The following is a 24,145-nucleotide window of genomic DNA, read 5'->3' on the forward strand; positions in this document are numbered from 1 at the left end:
ATAACGGCCCAGTCCAAGTGCGAAGAGATCTATGGTGGCTAGACATTATGGGCTAAAAAATGTCAACATTTTAAATCTGGGTTTATAAATATCCGGATTCTTGTAATCCTCTGTTTTGCTACGATCAGATCCGATCTGGCTGGTTTTGCTATAGATATAGATATATATATATCAGATCCGTTCTGGCTGGTTTTGCTATAGATATAGATATATATATATCAGATCCGATCTGGCTGGTTTTGCTATAGATATAGATATATATATATCAGATCCGATCTGGCTGGTTTTGCTATAGATATAGATATATATATATCAGATCCGATCTGGCTGGTTTTGCTATAGATATAGATATATATATATCAGATCCGATCTGGCTGGTTTTGCTATAGATATATTTTTTATTTTATTTTATTTCACCTTTATTTAACCAGGTAGGCTAGTTGAGAACAAGTTCTCATTTGCAACTGCGACCTGGCCAAGATAAAGCATAGCAGTGTGAGCATACAACAAAGAGTTACACATGGAGTAAACAATTAACAAGTCAATAACACAGTAGAAAACGAAGGGGGGGTCTATATACAATGTGTGCAAAAGGCATGAGGAGGTAGGCAAATAATTACAATTTTGCAGATTAACACTGGAGTGATAAAAGATCAGATGGTCATGTACAGGTAGAGATATTGGTGTGCAGAAGAGCAGAAAAGTAAATAAATAGAAACAGTACGGGGATGAGGTAGGTGAAAAGGGTGGGCTATTTACCAATAGACTATGTACAGCTGCAGCGATCGGTTAGCTGCTCAGATAGCTGATGTTTGAAGTTGGTGAGGGAGATAAAAGTCTCCAACTTCAGCGATTTTTGCAATTCGTTCCAGTCACAGGCAGCAGAGTACTGGAACGAAAGGCGGCCAAATGAGGTGTTGGCTTTAGGGATGATCAGTGAGATACACCTGCTGGAGCGCGTGCTACGGATGGGTGTTGCCATCGTGACCAGTGAGCTGAGATAAGGCGGAGCTTTACCTAGCATAGACTTGTAGATGACCTGGAGCCAGTGGGTCTGGCGACGAATATGTAGCGAGGGCCAGCCGACTAGAGCATACAAGTCGCAGTGGTGGGTAGTATAAGGTGCTTTAGTGACAAAACGGATGGCACTGTGATAGACTGCATCCAGTTTGCTGAGTAGAGTGTTGGAAGCCATTTTGTAGATGACATCGCCGAAGTCGAGGATCGGTAGGATAGTCAGTTTTACTAGGGTAAGCTTGGCGGCTTGAGTGAAGGAGGCTTTGTTGCGGAATAGAAAGCCGACTCTTGATTTGATTTTCGATTGGAGATGTTTGATATGAGTCTGGAAGGAGAGTTTGCAGTCTAGCCAGACACCTAGGTACTTATAGACGTCCACATATTCTAGGTCGGAACCATCCAGGGTGGTGATGCTAGTCGGGCATGCAGGTGCAGGCAGCGACCGGTTGAAAAGCATGCATTTGGTTTTACTAGCGTTTAAGAGCAGTTGGAGGCCACGGAAGGAGTGTTGTATGGCATTGAAGCTTGTTTGGAGGTTAGATAGCACAGTGTCCAAAGACGGGCCGAAAGTATATAGAATGGTGTCGTCTGCGTAGAGGTGGATCAGGGAATCGCCCGCAGCAAGAGCAACATCATTGATATACACAGAGAAAAGAGTCGGCCCGAGAATTGAACCCTGTGGCACCCCCATAGAGACTGCCAGAGGACCGGACAGCATGCCCTCCGATTTGACACACTGAACTCTGTCTGCAAAGTAATTGGTGAACCAGGCAAGGCAGTCATCCGAAAAACCGAGGCTACTGAGTCTGCCGATAAGAATATGGTGATTGACAGAGTCGAAAGCCTTGGCGAGGTCGATGAAGACGGCTGCACAGTACTGTCTTTTATCGATGGCGGTTATGATGTCGTTTAGTACCTTGAGTGTGGCTGAGGTGCACCCATGACCGGCTCGGAAACCAGATTGCACAGCGGAGAAGGTACGGTGGGATTCGAGATGGTCAGTGACCTGTTTGTTGACTTGGCTTTCGAAGACCTTAGATAGGCAGGGCAGGATGGATATAGGTCTGTAACAGTTTGGGTCCAGGGTGTCTCCCCCTTTGAACAGGGGGATGACTGCGGCAGCTTTCCAATCCTTGGGGATCTCAGACGATATGAAAGAGAGGTTGAACAGGCTGGTAATAGGGGTTGCGACAATGGTGGCAGATAGTTTCAGAAATAGAGGGTCCAGATTGTCAAGCCCAGCTGATTTGTACGGGTCCAGGTTTTGCAGCTCTTTCAGAACATCTGCTATCTGGATTTGGGTAAAGGAGAACCTGGAGAGGCTTGGGCGAGGAGCTGCGGGGGGGGCGGAGCTGTTGGCCGAGGTTGAAGTAGCCAGGCGGAAGGCATGGCCAGCCGTTGAGAAATGCTTATTGAAGTTTTCGATAATCATGGATTTATCAGTGGTGACCGTGTTACCTAGCCTCAGTGCAGTGGGCAGCTGGGAGGAGGTGCTCTTGTTCTCCATGGACTTCACAGTGTCCCAGAACTTTTTGGAGTTGGAGCTACAGGATGCAAACTTCTGCCTGAAGAAGCTGGCCTTAGCTTTCCTGACTGACTGCGTGTATTGGTTCCGGACTTCCCTGAACAGTTGCATATCACGGGGACTATTCGATGCTATTGCAGTCCGCCACAGGATGTTTTTGTGCTGGTCGAGGGCAGTCAGGTCTGGGGTGAACCAAGGGCTGTATCTGTTCTTATAGATATATATATAGATATATATATATCAGATCCGATCTGGCTGGTTTTGCTATAGATATAGATATATATACGATCAGATCCGATCTGGCTGGTTTTGCTATAGATATAGATATATATATATCAGATCCGATCTGGCTGGTTTTGAGACTTTTTTTTTTTTTTGTGTTATTTTTCAGAAAATAATCGGATAGGATCATTCTGATCAAGATGTCACAATCTGGCCTTTCTGTGATTTGAACAGGCACGTCGCCATCTACTGGACAGCTTGTGTTACTACTTCTACACTGTCATAGAGAAACAGAGATGAGTAAACTAGATGAATAAAGATGCCTAGATTTTAAAAAGAATAGAGCCTGCATATCCACTTATGAGTGCGTAGATGCATTTATTTACTTCTCAATATAACAACTGATCACATACCTATACTACAGTCAATTTAACATAAACCTTTGGGGTGGCAGGTAGCCTAGTGGTTAGAGTGTAGAGGAGGCAGGGTAGCCTAGCGGTTAGAGTGTAGAGGAGGCAGGTAGCCTAGTGGTTAGAGTGTAGAGGAGGCAGGTAGCCTAGTGGTTAGAGTGTAGGGGAGGCAGGTAGCCTAGTGGTTAGAGTGTAGAGGAGGCAGGGTAGCCTAGTGGTTAGAGTGTAGAGGAGGCAGGTAGCCTAGTGGTTAGAGTGTAGAGGAGGCAGGTAGCCTAGTGGTTAGAGTGTAGAGGTGGCAGGTGGCCTAGTGGTTAGAGTGTAGAGGTGGCAGCGTAGCCTAGTGGTTAGAGTGTAGAGGCGGCAGGGTAGCCTAGTGGTTAGAGTGTAGAGGTGGCAGGTAGCCTAGTGGTTAGAGTGTAGAGGTGGCAGGTAGCCTAGTGGTTAGAGTGTAGAGGTGGCAGGTAGCCTAGTGGTTAGAGTGTAGAGGAGGCAGGTAGCCTAGTGGTTAGAGTGTAGAGGTGGCAGGTAGCCTAGTGGTTAGAGTGTAGAGGTGGCAGGGTAGCCTAGTGGTTAGAGTGTAGAGGCGGCAGGGTAGCCTAGTGGTTAGAGTGTAGAGGAGGCAGGTAGCCTAGTGGTTAGAGTGTAGAGGTGGCAGGTAGCCTAGTGGTTAGAGTGTAGAGGAGGCAGGTAGCCTAGTGGTTAGAGTGTAGAGGTGGCAGGTAGCCTAGTGGTTAGAGTGTAGAGGCGGCAGGGTAGCCTAGTGGTTAGAGTGTAGAGGCGGCAGGTAGCCTAGTGGTTAGAGTGTAGAGGTGGCAGGTAGCCTAGTGGTTAGAGTGTAGAGGTGGCAGGGTAGCCTAGTGGTTAGAGTGTAGAGGTGGCAGGTAGCCTAGTGGTTAGAGTGTAGAGGTGGCAGGTAGCCTAGTGGTTAGAGTGTAGAGGAGGCAGGGTAGCCTAGTGGTTAGAGTGTAGAGGAGGCAGGTGGCAGGTAGCCTAGTGGTTAGAGTGTAGAGGAGGCAGGGTAGCCTAGTGGTTAGAGTGTAGAGGAGGCAGGTGGCAGGTAGCCTAGTGGTTAGAGTGTAGAGGCGGCAGGTAGCCTAGTGGTTAGAGTGTAGAGGCGGCAGGTAGCCTAGTGGTTAGAGTGTAGAGGCGGCAGGTAGCCTAGTGGTTAGAGTGTAGAGGTGGCAGGGTAGCCTAGTGGTTAGAGTGTAGAGGCGGCAGGGTAGCCTAGTGGTTAGAGTGTAGAGGCGGCAGGTAGCCTAGTGGTTAGAGTGTAGAGGCGGCAGGTAGCCTAGTGGTTAGAGTGTAGAGGTGGCAGGGTAGCCTAGTGGTTAGAGTGTAGAGGAGGCAGGGTAGCCTAGTGGTTAGAGTGTAGAGGTGGCAGGTAGCCTAGTGGTTAGAGTGTAGAGGGGGCAGGTAGCCTAGTGGTTAGAGTGTAGAGGTGGCAGGGTAGCCTAGTGGTTAGAGTGTAGGGGTGGCAGGTAGCCTAGTGGTTAGAGTGTAGAGGAGGCAGGGTAGCCTAGTGGTTAGAGTGTAGAGGAGGCAGGTAGTCTAGTGGTTAGAGTGTAGAGGTGGCAGGTAGCCTAGTGGTTAGAGTGTAGAGGTGGCAGGTAGCCTAGTGGTTAGAGTGTAGAGGAGGCAGGGTAGCCTAGTGGTTAGAGTGTAGAGGCGGCAGGTAGCCTAGTGGTTAGAGTGTAGAGGCGGCAGGTAGCCTAGTGGTTAGAGTGTAGAGGCGGCAGGTAGCCTAGTGGTTAGAGTGTAGAGGCGGCAGGTAGCCTAGTGGTTAGAGTGTAGAGGAGGCAGGTAGCCTAGTGGTTAGAGTGTAGGGGTGGCAGGTAGCCTAGTGGTTAGAGTGTAGAGGTGGCATGTAGCCTAGTGGTTAGAGTGTAGAGGCGGCAGGGTAGCCTAGTGGTTAGAGTGTAGAGGCGGCAGGTAGCCTAGTGGTTAGAGTGTAGGGGTGGCAGGTAGCCTAGTGGTTAGAGTGTAGAGGAGGCAGGGTAGCCTAGTGGTTAGAGTGTAGAGGAGGCAGGTAGTCTAGTGGTTAGAGTGTAGAGGTGGCATGTAGCCTAGTGGTTAGAGTGTAGAGGCGGCAGGGTAGCCTAGTGGTTAGAGTGTAGAGGCGGCAGGTAGCCTAGTGGTTAGAGTGTAGGGGTGGCAGGTAGCCTAGTGGTTAGAGTGTAGAGGAGGCAGGGTAGCCTAGTGGTTAGAGTGTAGAGGAGGCAGGTAGTCTAGTGGTTAGAGTGTAGAGGTGGCAGGTAGCCTAGTGGTTAGAGTGTAGAGGTGGCAGGTAGCCTAGTGGTTAGAGTGTAGAGGAGGCAGGGTAGCCTAGTGGTTAGAGTGTAGAGGCGGCAGGTAGCCTAGTGGTTAGAGTGTAGAGGCGGCAGGTAGCCTAGTGGTTAGAGTGTAGAGGCGGCAGGTAGCCTAGTGGTTAGAGTGTAGAGGCGGCAGGTAGCCTAGTGGTTAGAGTGTAGAGGAGGCAGGTAGCCTAGTGGTTAGAGTGTAGGGGTGGCAGCGTAGTCTAGTGGTTAGAGTGTAGAGGAGGCAGGGTAGCCTAGTGGTTAGAGTGTAGAGGTGGCAGGTAGCCTAGTGGTTAGAGTGTAGAGGTGGCATGTAGCCTAGTGGTTAGAGTGTAGAGGCGGCAGGGTAGCCTAGTGGTTAGAGTGTAGAGGCGGCAGGTAGCCTAGTGGTTAGAGTGTAGGGGTGGCAGGTAGCCTAGTGGTTAGAGTGTAGAGGCGGCAGGGTAGCCTAGTGGTTAGAGTGTAGAGGTGGCAGGTAGCCTAGTGGTTAGAGTGTAGAGGCGGCAGGGTAGCCTAGTGGTTAGAGTGTAGAGGAGGCAGGGTAGCCTAGTGGTTAGAGAGTAGAGGAGGCAGGGTAGCCTAGTGGTTAGAGTGTTGAGGTGGCAGGGTAGCCTAGTGGTTAGAGTGTAGAGGCGGCAGATAGCCTAGTGGTTAGAGTGTAGAGGAGGCAGGGTAGCCTAGTGGTTAGAGTGTAGAGGAGGCAGGGTAGCCTAGTGGTTAGAGTGCAGAGGCGGCAGGTAGCCTAGTGGTTAGAGTGTAGGGGTGGCAGGTAGCCTAGTGGTTAGAGTGTAGGGGTGGCAGGTAACCTAGTGGTTAGAGTGTAGAGGCGGCAGGGTAGTCTAGTGGTTAGAGTGTAGTGGAGGCAGGTAGCCTAGTGGTTAGAGTGTAGGGGAGGCAGGTAGCCTAGTGGTTAGAGTGTAGGGGAGGCAGGTAGCCTAGTGGTTAGAGTGTAGAGGAGGCAGGTAGCCTAGTGGTTAGAGTGTAGAGGAGGCAGGTAGCCTAGTGGTTAGAGTGTAGAGGAGGCAGGTAGCCTAGTGGTTAGAGTGTAGGGGAGGCAGGTAGCCTAGTGGTTAGAGTGTAGAGGAGGCAGGTAGCCTAGTGGTTAGAGTGTTGGACTTGGAACTGAAAGGTTGCAAGCTCAATTCCCCTGAGTTGACAAGGAACAAATCTGTGTTCTACCCCTGAACAAGGCAGTTAACCCACTGTTCCTAGACCAGTTAACCCACTGTTCCTAGACCAGTTAACCCACTGTTTGACTCACGAGTTAAATAAAAAATCACATGTAAGAAACTGTTCTAAACTTCCTCACATTTCTTGGATTTAGTGCCCTTCATCTTTTCTAAATCCACCCTGAATTCACCCTTCCAGTGGGATAATCCAGATTTTCAGCATAAAAACTATCCTATTTACTATCTTTTGAATTTTGAAAAAAATGCTAAAACGTCATTTAATCCTGAGTAAAAGGTCAAATTGGATTAACAAATCCTTACCCATATCTGGAGGATCAGAATCACATATTTCAGTTTAAAAAAATATTTCAGTTATTTATTTATTTTTCAGTTAAAATTCTAACATTTAATCCTATCTGATCGCCGAAATCCGCTTAGGTAACTTTTGAACAACTGGGCCGAGGGAATGGAATCTCCCCCATATAGGGGATTCCCTCTGGACAAAAAGTTCCACATTCAATACACCTGGGACTTGAGTCACGCATAGTAAAAGTGGGTATGCTCTGCTCCACAGAATAATCTTAACAGTAAGTCTGTGTAGACACAGAAGAGCGTGTTCCACCCTGGTGGTTGATGTTTACCACAACAGTAGTCTGTGTAGACACAGAAGAGCGTGTTCCACCCTGGTGGTTGATGTTTACCACAACAGTAGTCTGTGTAGACACAGAAGAGCGTGTTCCACCCTGGTGGTTGATGTTTACCACAACAGTAGTCTGTGTAGACACAGAAGAGCGTGTTCCACCCTGGTGGTTGATGTTTACCACAACAGTAGTCTGTGTAGACACAGACAGAGCATGTTCCACCCTGGTGGTTGATGTTTACCACAATAGTAGTCTGGGTAGACACAGAAGAGCGTGTTCCACCCTGGTGGTTGATGTTTACCACAACAGTAGTCTGTGTAGACACAGAAGAGCATGTTCCACCCTGGTGGTTGATGTTTACCACAACAGTAGTCTGTGTAGACACAGAAGAGCATGTTCCACCCTGGTGGTTGATGTTTACCACAACAGTAGTCTGTGTAGACACAGACAGAGCGTGTGCCACCCTTGTGGTTGATGTTTACCACAACAGTAGTCTGTGTAGACACAGACAGAGCGTGTGCCACCCTGGTGGTTGATATATACCACAACAGTAGTCTGTGTAGACACAGACAGAGCGTGTGCCACCCTGGTGGTTGATGTATACCACAACAGTCGTATTGTCCGCCCCAGAACCAGGATGTAACAAATTCTAAGGAAAGGGCAGAAAGTGTATCAATGCATTAAACACTGTCAGCAGTTCAAAGGTCATTTATATACACGTGGCGGAGCTGTTGGGACCACAATCCGTTTATTGCTCTTCTCTCGCGAACTCGCACCCTGAGTGACACATCTGTCTTCACCCCCTTTCCTCAATCACAGGGGGTGAAGAGCGGATGACAGCGGATGACGGGGGGGATGACAGGGGAAGTGTCTGAATTGAAGATGGAGGGGCTCCTCCAGTGACGGAGAGCTGAGAGACCGTCCTTGGTCATCGCTAGCTGCCAGTTGCGCTGTCGTTGGTGTTGGACACAGGCGAAGGGCAGCAACCCAACGCTGAAAGCCTCTCATCCTCTCATTCTCGATACCATCAACCCCAGCACTCGGAGACACATTGTGAGCATGACGGAGCGCCCCCCTTGCAGAACAGGGCAAGGGCCATCCGATAGTGTAGCCCACTAAGAGAGAGAATCCAGCTTAATGCCAGGTCTGGTTTGTCTTGAACTCTGTGGTTACGAGGAAAGACGTGTCTCGAAGCACTTGCTGCTGTGTAGGGGAGCAACGCAGGTAATTGACTATGTAGGCGGAGACTCTTGGTTCTCAGGGGCGGTAGTGCCGTCTCCACACACTTGCTGAACAAACAGGGAGTTGGTGCTAGCCTGAAGGGAACAGCGAACGTATTCGTAGGCTGTGCCTTAAAAGGCAAACCTGAGAAACCTCCTGTTAAAATAAGCATTCTTGCAGGTTGACTGAACTGAACCAGTCGCCTTGATGAATAGAGTGAGAGAGCACGTAGAAAGTAAGCATACGGCTCTGGCTCTCTACCATTAATGGTAATGCTGTGATAGCCCCTTCGCTTAATCAACAGTTTTTTTTCCCTGCTCTAGTTTGCGAGCCGAATCGCCAATCACTGTTCAAATGAAAACTCTGTTGAAAACGGGTGGTTTCATAGCAGTGAACTGCAGTCTACATCCCTCTGTGACTGTGGACAAGACCCAGCAATGGACATTCGCTTCAAGACTCCAAATAGTCTAATGACTCTCGCTCGCCAGGGGTGCCGGAACACCCTTCTGGTGGCGTTGGAGAAAAGTTACCCCGTTATTTTGTATTTTTTGGGTCTGTGCTCTTGGCAAGCCGCATGGATGCGACAGATACTTATTTTTGTATCTGTTGGCGGTTGAAAGACTGGTATTTGGGGACAGTGATTGGTGGCGACTGAGGGAAGAGCTGGAGGGGGGGGGGGGGGTTGAGTGAGTCTTCCCTGTGAGCAGATGCATAGAGATGAGGTGCTGAACAAGGGGTTTCAGAAGTATAGAAGTTTCCCCCTCCTTGCTTTGTGGAGGGGTAGACAAAGTTGCCACGGTACCTAGGTCTACAGGGTAAGAAGAAGTTTGAGGCTTCACCTTGAAACTTTTGTCGCATGGTAGCGTCAGAAGGCCCAAACAGTTTGTTAGCCGCGATAGCCTTTTCCTTGTCCGAGAGGCTGGGCAAGTTGAGCCCTTTGTGTTGTTAGCTAGCCTTGCAGCTAGCTAGCCAAGTTAGCTAAAGTCTTTGCAGCAAGGGCTAACCAAGGCTCAATAGCTAGCCATGTGGCGTTAGCTAAACTGAGACTGACATTCAGTGTTAACCTCAAGGTCCTACATTCAGCAGAGTTAACCTCAAGGTCCTACATTCAGCAGTGTTAACCTCAAGGTCCTACATTCAGCAGTGTTAACCTCATGGTCCTACATTCAGCAGAGTTAACCTCAAGGTCCTACATCCAGCAGAGTTAACCTCATGGTCCTACATTCAGCAGAGTTAACCTCACGGTCCTACATTCAGCAGAGTTAACCTCAAGGTCCTACATTCAGCAGAGTTAACCTCAAGGTCCTACATTCAGCAGAGTTAACCTCAAGGTCCTACATTCAGCAGAGTTAACCTCAAGGTCCTACATTCAGCAGAGTTAACCTCAAGGTCCTACATTCAGCAGAGTTAACCTCAAGGTCCTACATTCAGCAGAGTTAACCTCAAGGTCCTACATTCAGCCGAGTTAACCTCAAGGTCCTACATTCAGCAGTGTTAACCTCAAGGTCCTACATTCAGCAGAGTTAACCTCAAGGTCCTACATTCAGCAGTGTTAACCTCAAGGTCCTACATTCAGCAGAGTTAACCTCAAGGTCCTACATTCAGCAGTGTTAACCTCAAGGTCCTACATTCAGCAGAGTTAACCTCAAGGTCCTACATTCAGCCGAGTTAACCTCAAGGTCCTACATTCAGCAGTGTTAACCTGAAGGTCCTACATTCAGCAGAGTTAACCTCATAGTCCTACATTCAGCAGAGTTAACCTCAAGGTCCTACATTCAGCAGAGTTAACCTCAAGGTCCTACATTCAGCAGAGTTAACCTCAAGGTCCTACATTCAGCAGAGTTAACCTCAAGGTCCTACATTCAGCAGTGTTAACCTCAAGGTCCTACATTCAGCAGTGTTAACCTCAAGGTCCTACATTCAGCAGAGTTAACCTCAAGGTCCTACATTCAGCAGAGTTAACCTCAAGGTCCTACATTCAGCAGTGTTAACCTCAAGGTCCTACATTCAGCCGAGTTAACCTCAAGGTCCTACATTCAGCAGTGTTAACCTGAAGGTCCTACATTCAGCAGAGTTAACCTCAAGGTCCTACATTCAGCAGAGTTAACCTCAAGGTCCTACATTCAGCAGAGTTAACCTCAAGGTCCTACATTCAGCAGAGTTAACCTCAAGGTCCTACATTCAGCAGAGTTAACCTCAAGGTCCTACATTCAGCAGTGTTAACCTCAAGGTCCTACATTCAGCAGTGTTAACCTCACGGTTCCTCTGATAATGGTTCAGTAGGAAGACAGGAATAAGGGGAGTTTTTTTTGTGAACGCAGTCACTTCCGCAAGGAAGACAGGCGAGAATGACCAGTTGGCGAACGAGTGGCTCCCTTTACGGAGGAGAGGGGCTAACCTCATTCGACACTTGACCTGTCTGTCTCCAACAGACGCTGTGTGATTGGAGCTTGTGACTCGTCCTAAGGCGTATCCCATAAGGGATACCTGGAAAACGTCTTTTAGAAACAGAATCTCAAGAGAACAGAGAACATTCCTTCACCTGTGTTGTTGGGAATTCGGTCTTTGCCATAAGTATCATACGCCTCTCGTTTTCTCCCTGTAAAGATAAGGAGATGTATTCTCACTGTTGTTAAACACGAAGTCCACAGAACAGTGGAGAAAGGGGTAATAATGAGGTTAATTATAGGTTTAAACCAGGTTGAGGTTTTGTCTTACGGTCTGACAGAACTTCATAGGCCTCAGCCAGCTCCTTAAACTTCCTCTCTGCCTCCTCCTTGTTGTCTGGGTTCTTGTCCGGATGCCATCGCAAAGCCTGTTTCCTGTACCTTCACACACAAACACAGTGACATATTCAATACCACAAGTAACCATTTTCAATAGCTACATTGTGGGCCTATAAAGGAAATGTATTAAAGCAGCGTCTTATTTTGAGATGGCAATGTTTGAAGACAAAACTATTCCCTTTTGGAGGGGACAGCAAAACAGAGGACAGGCCTAAAAGACTATAGGAAACATACAGTGGGTCAAAAAAGGATTTAGTCAGCCACTAATTGTGCAAGTTCTCCCACTTAAAAAGATGAGAGAGGCCTGTAATTTTCATCATAGGTACACTTCAACTATGACAGACAAAATGAGAAAAAAATCCAGAAAATCACATTGTAGTATTTTTAATGAATTTATATGCAAATTATGGTGGAAAATAAGTATTTGGTCAATAACAAAAGTTTATCTCAATACTTTGTTATATACCCTTTGTTGCCAATGACAGAGGTCAAACGTTTTCTGTAAGTCTTCACAAGGTTTGTTTGGCGGTGTGTTTGGGATCATTGTCATGCTGAAAGACCCAGCCACGTTTCATCTTCAATGCCCTTGCTGATGGAAGGAGGTTTTCACTCAAATTCTCACGATACATGGCCCCATTCATTCTTTCCTTTACACGGATCAGTCGTCCTGGTCCCTTTGCAGAAAAACAGCCCCAAAGCATGATGTTTCCACCCCCATGCTTCACAGTAGGTATGGTGTTTTTTGGATGCAACTCAGCATTCTTTTGAGTTGAGTTTTTACCAAAAGGTTATATTTTGGTTTCATCTGACCATATGACATTCTCCCAATCTTCTTCTGGATCATCCAAATGCTCTGTAGCAAACTTCAGACGGGCCTGGACATGTACTGGCTTAAGCAGGGGGACACGTCTGGCACTGCAGGATTTGAGTCCCTGGCGGCGTAGTGTGTTACTGATGGTAGGCTTTGTTACTTTGGTCCCAGCTCTCTGCAGGTCATTCACTAGGTCCCCCTGTGTGGTTCTGGGATTTTTGCTCACCGTTCTTGTGATCATTTTAACCCCACGGGGTGAGATCTTGCGTGGAGCCCCAGATCGAGGGAGATTATCAGTGGTCTTGTATGTCTTCCATTTCCTAATAATTGCTCCCACTGCTGATTTCTTCAAACCAAGCTGCTTACCTATTGTAGATGCAGTCTTCCCAGCCTGGTGCAGGTCTACAATTTTGTTTCTGGTGTCCTTTGACAGCTCTTTGGTCTTGGCCATAGTGGAGTTTGGAGTGTGACTGTTTGAGGTTGTGGACAAGTGTCTTTTATACTGATAACAAGTTCAAACAGGTGCCATTAATACAGGTAACGAGTGGAGGACAGAGGAGCCTCTTAAAGAAGAAGTTAAAGGTCTGTGAGAGCCAGAAATCTTGCTTGTTTGTAGGTGACCAAATAATGTGATTTTCTGGATTCTTTTCTCATTTTGTCTGTCGTAGTTGAAGTGTACCTATGATGAAAATTACAGGCCTCTCATCTTTTTAAGTGGGAGAACTTGCACAATTGGTGGCTGACTAAATACTTTTTTGCCCCACTGTATGCAGAAGACTGACAGGACACAACATGCAGGAGACGAAATCTGAGCATTGAGCTTAAAGAAAGAGAGGATCGTTGGTAACTCAATGCCCGTCCAGGTGACAAAGAGAGAGAGAGACAGAGCGACAGAGAGAGAGACAGACAGAGAGAGAGAGAGAGACAGGGAGAGACAGAGGGAGAGAGAGAGGGGGAGAGACAGAGAGAGAGAGAGAGAGACAGAGAGAGAGAGAGGAGAGAGAGAGAGAGAGAGAGCGACAGAGCGCGAGAGAGAGACAGAGAGACAGAGCGAAAGAGAGCGAGACAGAGCGACAGAGAGAGAGACAGAGAGAGAGAGAGAGAGACAGACAGACAGAGAGAGAGTGAGAGAGAGAGAGAGAGACGGATGGGGATGAATCATCCTTATTTAAATGGTGCTGAGTCCTGAAACGGAGTGTGCATCCCAAATGGCACACTTTTCCCTACATAGTGCACTTCCCTGTCTGGCGTTGGTCAAAAGTAGTGCACTATATAGGGAATAGGGTGCCATAGGGTTCTGGTCTAAAGTAGTGCACTATATAGGGAATAGGGTGCCATAGGGTTCTGGTCTAAAGTAGTGCACTATATAGGGAATAGGGTTCCATAGGGCTCTGGTCTAAAGTAGTGCACTGTGTAGGGAATAGGGTTCCATAGGGCTCTTGTCTAAAGTAGTGCACTATATAGGGAATAGGGCTCTGGTCTAAAGTAGTGCACTGTATAGGGAATAGGGTATAAATTGGGATACAGGGAGTAATTAATGTTTTAAAAGGTTTCTGTGTTTGTCCAGTAACTCTATCAGTCTGTGTGGTTGAGCTATCAATAGCTACCGTAAGGATATACAGAAAAACCCCACCAGTCTACTATTTAACCTGTAACTAGACAGATAAACCTCACCAGTCTACTATTTAACCTGTAACTAACTAGACAGATAAACCCCACCAGTCTACTATTTAACCTGTAACTAGACAGATAAACCTCACCAGTCTACTATTTAACCTGTAACTAACTAGACAGATAAACCCCACCAGTCTACTATTTAACCTGTAACTAGACAGATAAACCTCACCAGTCTACTATTTAACCTGTAACTAGACAGATAAACCACACCAGTCTACTATTTAACCTGTAACTAACTAGACAGATAAACCTCACCAGTCTACTATTTAACCTGTAACTAACTAGACATATAAACCACACCAGTCTACTATTTAACCTGTAACTAACTAGACAGATAAACCCCACCAGTCTACTATTTACCCTGTAACTAGACAGATACACCTCACCAGTCTACTATTTAACCTGTAACTAGACAGATAAACCTCACCAGTCTACTATTTAACCTGTAACTAACTAGACAGATAAACCACACCAGTCTACTATTTAACCTGTAACTAGACAGATAAACCTCACCAGTCTACTATTTAACCTGTAACTAGACAGATAAACCCCACCAGTCTACTATTTAACCTGTAACTAGACGGATAAACCACACCAGTCTACTATTTAACCTGTAACTAGACAGATAAACCTCACCAGTCTACTATTTAACCTGTAACTAGACAGATAAACCCCACCAGTCTACTATTTAACCTGTAACTAGACATATAAACCACACCAGTCTACTATTTAACCTGTAACTAACTAGACAGATAAACCTCACCAGTCTATTATTTAACCTGTAACTAGACATATAAACCACACCAGTCTACTATTTAACCTGTAACTAGACATATAAACCACACCAGTCTACTATTTAACCTGTAACTAGACAGATAAACCTCACCAGTCTACTATTTTACCTGTAACTAACTAGACAGATAAACCACACCAGTCTACTATTTAACCTGTAACTAACTAGACAGATAAACCTCACCAGTCTACTATTTAACCTGTAACTAGACAGATAAACCTCACCAGTCTACTATTTAACCTGTAACTAACTAGACAGATAAACCCCACCAGTCTACTATTTAACCTGTAACTAGACAGATAAACCTCACCAGTCTACTATTTAACCTGTAACTAGACAGATAAACCACACCAGTCTACTATTTAACCTGTAACTAACTAGACATATAAACCACACCAGTCTACTATTTAACCTGTAACTAGACAGATAAACCTCACCAGTCTACTATTTAACCTGTAACTAGACAGATAAACCTCACCAGTCTACTATTTAACCTGTAACTAGACAGATAAACCCCACCAGTCTACTATTTAACCTGTAACTAGACAGATAAACCTCACCAGTCTACTATTTAACCTGTAACTAGACAGATAAACCACACCAGTCTACTATTTAACCTGTAACTAGACAATTAAACCACACCAGCCTACTATTTAACCTGTAACTAGACATATAAACCACACCAGTCTACTATTTAACCTGTAACTAGACATATAAACCCTTTTGTGTTTTATATTGTTAATGTGTCTGAAAAACCTTTTTATTGCTGCTATTTTGGTCAAGTCTGTCTTGTAAAAGAGATGTTTAATCTCAATAAGACTAACCCGGTCAAAGAAAATATAGAATCCTGTACTTACGCCTTCTTCACGTCCTCTGGAGAGGCGCTTCGTGACACTCCCAGAACATCATAATAATCCGTCATGTCTTCTTCACTCCCCCCACTGCAACTGTTGACGACAACAACAACAACAACCTCATCAGAGTAGAATACACTCAAGTGGTTTCTCAAAGGCATCAAGTGGTCTGTGAATGAATCTGTTTAGACCCTTTACGGTGACTGTACGACCCATCTCATATAGGGGTGGTGGCAGCATAGCCTAGTGGTTAGAGTGTAGAGGAGGCAGCGTAGCTTAGTTGTTAGAGTGTAGAGGCAGCAGCGTAGCTTAGTTGTTAGAGTGTAGAGGTGGCAACGTAGCCTAGTGGTTAGAGTGTAGAGGAGGCAGGTAGCCTAGTGGTTAGAGTGTAGAGGCAGCAGCGTAGCCTAGTTGTTAGAGTGTAGAGGTGGCAACGTAGCCTAGTGGTTAGAGTGTAGAGGAGGCAGGTAGCCTAGTGGTTAGAGTGTAGAGGAGGCAGGTAGCCTAGTGGTTAGAGTGTAGAGGAGGCAGGTAGCCTAGTGGTTAGAGTGTAGAGGTGGCAGGTAGCCTAGTGGTTAGAGTGTAGAGGTGGCAGCGTAGCCTAGTGGTTAGAGTGTAGAGGTGGCAGCGTAGTCTAGTGGTTAGAGTGTAGAGGTGGCAGCGTAGTCTAGTGGTTAGAGTGTAGAGGTGGCAGCGTAGCCTAGTGGTTAGAGTGTAGAGGTGGCAGCGTAGTCTAGTGGTTAGAGTGTAAAGGTGGCAGCGTAGTCTAGTGGTTAGAGTGTAGAGGTGGCAGCGTAGCCTAGTGGTTAGAGTGTAGAGGTGGCAGAGTAGCCTAGGGGTTAGAGTGTAGAGGTGGCAGCGTAGCCGAGTGGTTAGAGTGTAGAGGTGGCAACGTAGCCTAGTTGTTAGAGTGTAAAGGTGGCAGCGTAGCCTAGTTGTTAGAGTGTAGAGGTGGCAGCGTAGCCTAGTGGTTAGAGTGTAGAGGTGGCAGCGTAGCCTAGTGGTTAGAGTGTAGAGGTGGCAGCGTAGCCTAGTGGTTAGAGTGTAGAGGTGGCAGCGTAGCCTAGTGGTTAGAGTGTAGAGGTGGCAGCGTAGCCTAGTGGTTAGAGTGTAGAGGTGGCCGCGTAGCCTAGTGGTTAGAGTGTAGAGGTGGCAACGTAGCCTAGTTGTTAGAGTGTAAAGGTGGCAGCGTAGCCTAGTTGTTAGAGTGTAGAGGTGGCAGCGTAGCCTAGTGGTTAGAGTGTAGAGGTGGCAGGGTAGCCTAGTGGTTAGAGTGTAGAGGTGGCAGCGTAGCCTAGTGGTTAGAGTGTAGAGGTGGCAGCGTAGCCTAGTGGTTAGAGTGTAGAGGTGGCAGCGTAGCCTAGTGGTTAGAGTGTAGGGGCGGCAGGGTAGTCTAGTGGTTAGAGTGTAGGGGCGGCAGGGTAGTCTAGTGGTTAGAGTGTAGGGGAGGCAGAGTAGCCTAGTGGTTAGAGTGTAGGGGCGGCAGGGTAGTCTAGTGGTTAGAGTGTAGAGGCGGCAGCGTAGCCTAGTGGTTAGAGTGTAGAGGAGGCAGGTAGCCTAGTGGATAGAGTGTAGAGGTGGCAGGTAGCCTAGTGGTTAGAGTGTAGAGGTGGCATGTAGCCTAGTGGTTAGAGTGTAGAGGTGGCAGGTAACCTAGTGGTTAGAGTGTAGGGGCGGCAGGGTAGCCTAGTGGCTAGAGGTGGCAGGTAGCCTAGTGGCTAGAGGTGGCAGGTAGCCTAGTGGTTAGAGTGTAGAGGTGGCAGGTAGCCTAGTGGTTAGAGTGTAGGGGCGGCAGGGTAGTCTAGTGGTTAGAGTGTAGGGGAGGCAGAGTAGCCTAGTGGTTAGAGTGTAGGGGCGGCAGGGTAGTCTAGTGGTTAGAGTGTAGAGGCGGCAGCGTAGCCTAGTGGTTAGAGTGTAGAGGAGGCAGGTAGCCTAGTGGATAGAGTGTAGAGGTGGCAGGTAGCCTAGTGGTTAGAGTGTAGAGGTGGCATGTAGCCTAGTGGTTAGAGTGTAGAGGTGGCAGGTAACCTAGTGGTTAGAGTGTAGGGGCGGCAGGGTAGCCTAGTGGCTAGAGGTGGCAGGTAGCCTAGTGGCTAGAGGTGGCAGGTAGCCTAGTGGTTAGAGTGTAGAGGTGGCAGGTAGCCTAGTGGTTAGAGTGTAGGGGCGGCAGGGTAGCCTAGTGGTTAGAGTGTAGAGGTGGCATGTAACCTAGTGGTTAGAGTGTAGGGGCGGCAGGGTAGCCTAGTGGTTAGAGTGTTGGACTTGTAATCCGAATGGTTGCAAGATCGAATCCCGGAGCTGACAAAGTACAAATCTGTAGTTCTGCCCCTGAACAAGGCAGTTAACCCACTGTTCCTAGACCAGTTAACCCACTGTTCCTAGACCAGTTAACCCACTGTTCCTAGACCAGTTAACCCACTGTTCCTAGACCAGTTAACCCACTGTTCCTAGACCAGTTAACCCACTGTTCCTAGACCAGTTAACCCACTGTTCCTAGACCAGTTAACCCACTGTTCCTAGACCAGTTAACCCACTGTTCCTAGACCAGTTAACCCACTGTTCCTAGACCAGTTAACCCACTGTTCCTAGGCCGTCAATGTAAATAAGAATTTGTTCTTAAAATAAAGGAATAAATCAAATAATAATACCAACCACTAACGGTGGGGGTCTATACGGTACACTAATTACTGTTACCGTCCACTAATTACTGTCCAAGACCAGCCGAACCAACCACTAACGGTGGGGGTCTATACGGTACACTAATTACTGTTACCGTCCACTAATTACTGTCCAAGACCAGCCCGAACCAACCACTAACGGTGGGGGTCTATACGGTACACTAATTACTGTTACCGTCCACTAATTACTGTCCAAGACCAGCCGAACCAACCGCTAACGGTGGGGGTCTATATGGTACACTAATTACTGTCCAAGACCAGCCGAACCAACCACTAACGGTGGGGGTCTATACGGTACACTAATTACTGTTACCGTCCACTAATTACTGTCCAAGACCAGCCGAACCAACCACTAACGGTGGGGGTCTATACGGTACACTAATTACTGTTACCGTCCACTAATTACTGTCCAAGACCAGCCGAACCAACCACTAACGGTGGGGGTCTATACGGTACACTAATTACTGTTACCGTCCACTAATTACTGTCCAAGACCAGCCGAACCAACCACTAACGGTGGGGGTCTATACAGTACACTAATTACTGTTACCGTCCACTAATTACTGTCCAAGACCAGCCGAACCAACCGCTAACGGTGGGGGTCTATACGGTAAACTAATTACTGTTACCGTCCACTAATTACTGTCCAAGACCAGCCGAACCAACCACTAACGGTGGGGGTCTATACGGTACACTAATTACTGTTACCGTCCACTAATTACTGTCCAAGACCAGCCGAACCAACCACTAACGGTGGGGGTCTATACGGTACACTAATTACTGTTACCGTCCACTAATTACTGTCCAAGACCAGCCGAACCAACCGCTAACGGTGGGGGTCTATACGGTACACTAATTACTGTTACCGTCCACTAATTACTGTCCAAGACCAGCCGAACCAACCACTAACGGTGGGGGTCTATACGGTACACTAATTACTGTTACCGTCCACTAATTACTGTCCAAGACCAGCCGAACCAACCACTAACGGTGGGGGTCTATACGGTACACTAATTACTGTTACCGTCCACTAATTACTGTCCAAGACCAGCCGAACCAACCACTAACGGTGGGGGTCTATACGGTACACTAATTACTGTTACCGTCCACTAATTACTGTCCAAGAACAGCCGAACCAACCACTAACGGTGGGGGTCTATACGGTACACTAATTACTGTTACCATCCACTAATTACTGTCCAAGACCAGCCGAACCAACCACTAACGGTGGGGGTCTATACGGTACACTAATTACTGTTACCGTCCACTAATTACTGTCCAAGACCAGCCGAACCAACCACTAACGGTGGGGTCTATACGGTACACTAATTACTGTTACCGTCCACTAATTACTGTCCAAGACCAGCCGAACCAACCGCTAACGGTGGGGGTCTATACGGTACACTAATTACTGTTACCGTCCACTAATTACTGTCCAAGACCAGCCGAACCAACCACTAACGGTGGGGGTCTATACGGTACACTAATTACTGTTACCGTCCACTAATTACTGTCCAAGACCAGCCGAACCAACCACTAACGGTGGGGGTCTATACGGTACACTAATTACTGTTACCGTCCACTAATTACTGTCCAAGACCAGCCGAACCAACCACTAACGGTGGGGGTCTATACGGTACACTAATTACTGTTACCGTCCACTAATTACTGTCCAAGACCAGCCGAACCAACCACTAACGGTGGGGGTCTATACGGTACACTAATTACTGTTACCGTCCACTAATTACTGTCCAAGACCAGCCGAACCAACCGCTAACGGTGGGGGTCTATACGGTACACTAATTACTGTTACCGTCCACTAATTACTGTCCAAGACCAGCCGAACCAACCGCTAACGGTGGGGGTCTATACGGTACACTAATTACTGTCCAAGACCAGCCGAACCAACCACTAACGGTGGGGGTCTATACGGTACACTAATTACTGTTACCGTTCACCGGTGTTTCATCGGATCTGTTCAGTTCCTTCTTGACTGTAAGTGTGTGTCCCATTTCATCTCATCTTGTGACATACTAAAAAGCTTAAGATATAATAGGATAACTTATAATAGGATAACTTATATTAGAATAACTTATAATAGGATAACTTATATTAGGATAACTTATATTAGGATAACTTATAATAGGATAACTTATAATAGGATAACTTATATTAGGATAACTTATAATATGATAACTTATAATAGGATAACTTATAATAGGATAACTTATAATAGGATAACTTATAATAGGATAACTTATAATAGGATAACTTATAATGGGATAACTTATAATGGGATAACTTATAATGGGATAACTTATAATAGGATAACTTATAATAGGATAACTTATAATAGGATAACTTATATTAGGATAACTTATATTAGGATAACTTATATTAGGATAACTTATATTAGGATAACTTATATTAGGATAACTTATAATAGGATAACTTATAATAGGATAACTTATATTAGGATAACTTATATTAGGATAACTTATATTAGGATAACTTATATTAGGATAACTTATATTAGGATAACTTATAATAGGATAACTTATAATAGGATAACTTATAATAGGATAACTTATAATAGGATAACTTATAATGGGATAACTTATAATGGGATAACTTATAATAGGATAACTTATAATAGGATAACTTATATTAGGATAACTTATTAAATGATAACTTATTAAATGATAACTTATTAAATGATAACTTAGAATAGGATAACTTATAATGGGATAACTTATAATAGGATAACTTATAATAGGATAACTTATAATAGGATAACTTATAATAGGATAACTTATTAAATGATAACTTATAATAGGATAACTTATTAAATGATAACTTATTAAATGATAACTTATTAAATGATAACTTATATTAGGATAACTTATTAAATGATAACTTATATTAGGATAACTTATAATAGGATAACTTATTAAATGGTAACTTATAATGGGATAACTTATATTAGGATAACTTATTAAATGATAACTTATAATAGGATAACTTATATTAGGATAACTTATTAAATGATAACTTATAATAGGATAACTTATATTGGGATAACTTATTAAATGATAACTTAGAATAGGATAACTTAGAATAGGATAACTTAGAATAGGATAACTTAGAATAGGATAACTTAGAATAGGATAACTTAGAATAGGATAACTTAGAATAGGATAACTTAGAATAGGATAACTTATATTAGGATAACTTATAATAGGATAACTTATAATAGGATAACTTATATTAGGATAACTTATTAAATGATAACTTAGAATAGGATAACTTATTAAAGGAACAATCTGTGAGCATCATTACTGTTTAATGGAATTTTCTTTTACATAATTTTTTGTGTAATTCCTTAAGAGTTTAGTGGGCCACTAGTCCAGTTGTATTACTGTACTGATACACTGTTTATGTTTATGTTATTTACCCTTTATTTATCTTTTGTCTTCAACTGGTGGGATATGACTCGTGGGCTCACGCATCTACAATGACTAATGATATCATTCAGAGTGGACCGTTATGTAGCCTGTATCAATCTTTCCAGCACCAACAGAATAAACCGCTGACAGTTGGGCCTGTGGGGTAAACTAATGACAGTGACCATCCACGGGTATTCCCCCTGAGGTTGGCAATGCGCCTCTGAGTTCTCTGGAAGCCCGACAACAATATTATTTGGTTATTTCCAGCTCCTCCCGAGAGAGAGACCTGACATATGACAGCTGCCACCAACACACACACATACATACATACATACATACACACACATACAACACATGCGTCGGGCCGCCGGAGCTAGGGTGTGAGATTTAAACGATATGTTACACTTGAAAATTGGAACGTTTCAGACTAGACAAATGTTTCGATTTTAAGACGTGGACACATTGTAACTAAATATTGCCTCATGTGTTAAGCGTGTAGGGAACCGAACATTGGAATGGCGATGTGTATTGTCTGGACCCGAGCTGAAAGAGAAAGACAACTGGTAGGCTACATAACTTGACAGAAAGTCCACACGCAAAAGAAATAAGCCTACGCATGAAAGGATAATGAATATGGATAGCCTACTGTACCTTTTTAGGAGTACCAGCAACTGCTGTCGGTGTCTCAATCTTTCTTCTTAATTGAAAATGGGAAATTAACGATTATGGAGAGCTTCGAGACAGGCGAACAGAGGTGGGTCCAACTGTCCACGGAAGAATTATACAGTATTTCAGAATGTCTAAAGGCTCCTATAGTGAATTCGTTGCCCGTATTCCTCTGTGGCCTGGCCCGCACCATAACGCCGCAGTCCCCCTGCCTCAACACCTCGCCCGTCTCTTGGTATATCTCCACATGACCACGTCACAGTCAGCTGAGCGTCGACGGAGAGGAAAATAGAACGTCTAGAACATGCCAGTGTGTTACCACTACACTTCTCCCGCCCTGTCTGATAGTTGCATTGTGATCAATGTAGGTCTACAAATTACTAGAGGAAAACAATTATATATCTGCATTTAGGTAACTAACTTAACTCAAGGGAACATAACTAAACGTAATCCCATATACCAGAGTGAACTGAATTAGAGACAGTACCAAACATTTTAATTTGACAGCTTTATATACCTCCATGATTTATTATACAAAAACGCTTCGTGTAAGGATTTAATTAAGCGTAATTCCTACATTTCTTGATTTGGCTGTAATGCTAAAAGTTAACAACAGTTCAAGAGCCATTTCCACACAGGCTGCTGATAGTAGAGAATCACTCACGGTCCTTCAGTTGTCACTGCTGCCATCTAGTGGCTGGATAAAGAAATAGCAGAAGGACAGTCGTAGGTCTGGACAAAGCCCATGTTATAAGAACATTTATGGAAATATGCAGAGCAGTATCAAAACGCTGCTTAGACATTTCATATTGAAATTATTCTAGTCTTCTTCTTCATAGTGAGCATGTATAAAACACTGTGTAAGTAGCCAACATAGTGCACTTTTTTTTAAAGAATCCTTAAATTAAACATCTATGTCGCTTTTCCATCTGAATCTGTGTGTGGAGTGACATTTTAGAGTTCATAGTTGTACTAACATCTCTGGTCGTGACTTAAACTGTATACCTTCTAGGCCTGTACTACTCTAGCAGACATAAAGCCTGTTCTAGTCTAGCAGACATAACACCTGTTCTAGTCTAGCAGACATCAACCCTGTTCTACTCTAGTAGACATCAAACCTGTTCTAGTCTAGTAGACATCAAACCTGTTCTAGTCTAGTAGACATCAAACCTGTTCTACTCTAGTAGACATCAAACCTGTTCTACTCTAGCAGACATCAACCCTGTTCTACTCTAGTAGACATCAAACCTGTTCTAGTCTAGTAGACATCAAACCTGTTCTAGTCTAGTAGACATCAAACCTGTTCTAGTCTAGTAGACATCAAACCTGTTCTACTCTAGTAGACATCAAACCTGTTCTAGTCTAGTAGACATCAAACCTGTTCTACTCTAGTAGACATCAAACCTGTTCTAGTCTAGTAGACATCAAACCTGTTCTAGTCTAGTAGACATCAAACCTGTTCTACTCTAGTAGACATCAAACCTGTTCTAGTCTAGTAGACATCAAACCCGTTCTACTCTAGTAGACATCAAACCTGTTCTAGTCTAGTAGACATCAAACCTGTTCTAGTCTAGTAGACATCAAACCTGTTCTAGTCTAGCATACATCAATCCTGTTCTAGTCTAGTAGACATCAAACCTGTTCTAGTCTAGTAGACATCAAACCTGTTCTACTCTAGTAGACATCAAACCTGTTCTAGTCTAGCATACATCAAACCTGTTCTAGTCTAGTAGACATCAAACCTGTTCTAGTCTAGTAGACATCAAACCTGTTCTACTCTAGTAGACATCAAACCTGTTTTAGTCTAGTAGACATCAAACCTGTTCTAGTCTAGCATACATCAAACCTGTTCTAGTCTAGTAGACATCAAACCTGTTCTAGTCTAGTAGACATCAAACCTGTTCTAGTCTAGTAGACATCAAACCTGTTCTA

The 24,145-nt window shown here is 45.0% G+C and overlaps 1 protein-coding gene across 1 annotated transcript in view; it reads right to left on the reverse strand.

The window, feature by feature from the left end:
* Positions 1-22,473, reverse strand: part of LOC109884622 (dnaJ homolog subfamily B member 6) — a 48,259-nt gene extending 25,786 nt beyond the window's left edge. The window contains exons 1-4 of the mRNA XM_031801684.1: positions 22,199-22,473; positions 15,427-15,516; positions 11,221-11,330; positions 11,045-11,101 (exon numbers count right to left, since the gene is read on the reverse strand). Coding sequence (XP_031657544.1) covers positions 11,045-11,101; positions 11,221-11,330; positions 15,427-15,491 — 232 coding nt within the window. The 5' untranslated portion in view covers positions 15,492-15,516; positions 22,199-22,473. The remainder of the gene's footprint in view (positions 1-11,044; positions 11,102-11,220; positions 11,331-15,426; positions 15,517-22,198) is intronic.
* Between the last annotated feature and the right edge of the window lie 1,672 nt (positions 22,474-24,145).

This window comes from Oncorhynchus kisutch, linkage group LG2 (assembly GCF_002021735.2).
Source record: "Oncorhynchus kisutch isolate 150728-3 linkage group LG2, Okis_V2, whole genome shotgun sequence".
Taxonomy (NCBI): domain Eukaryota; kingdom Metazoa; phylum Chordata; class Actinopteri; order Salmoniformes; family Salmonidae; genus Oncorhynchus; species Oncorhynchus kisutch.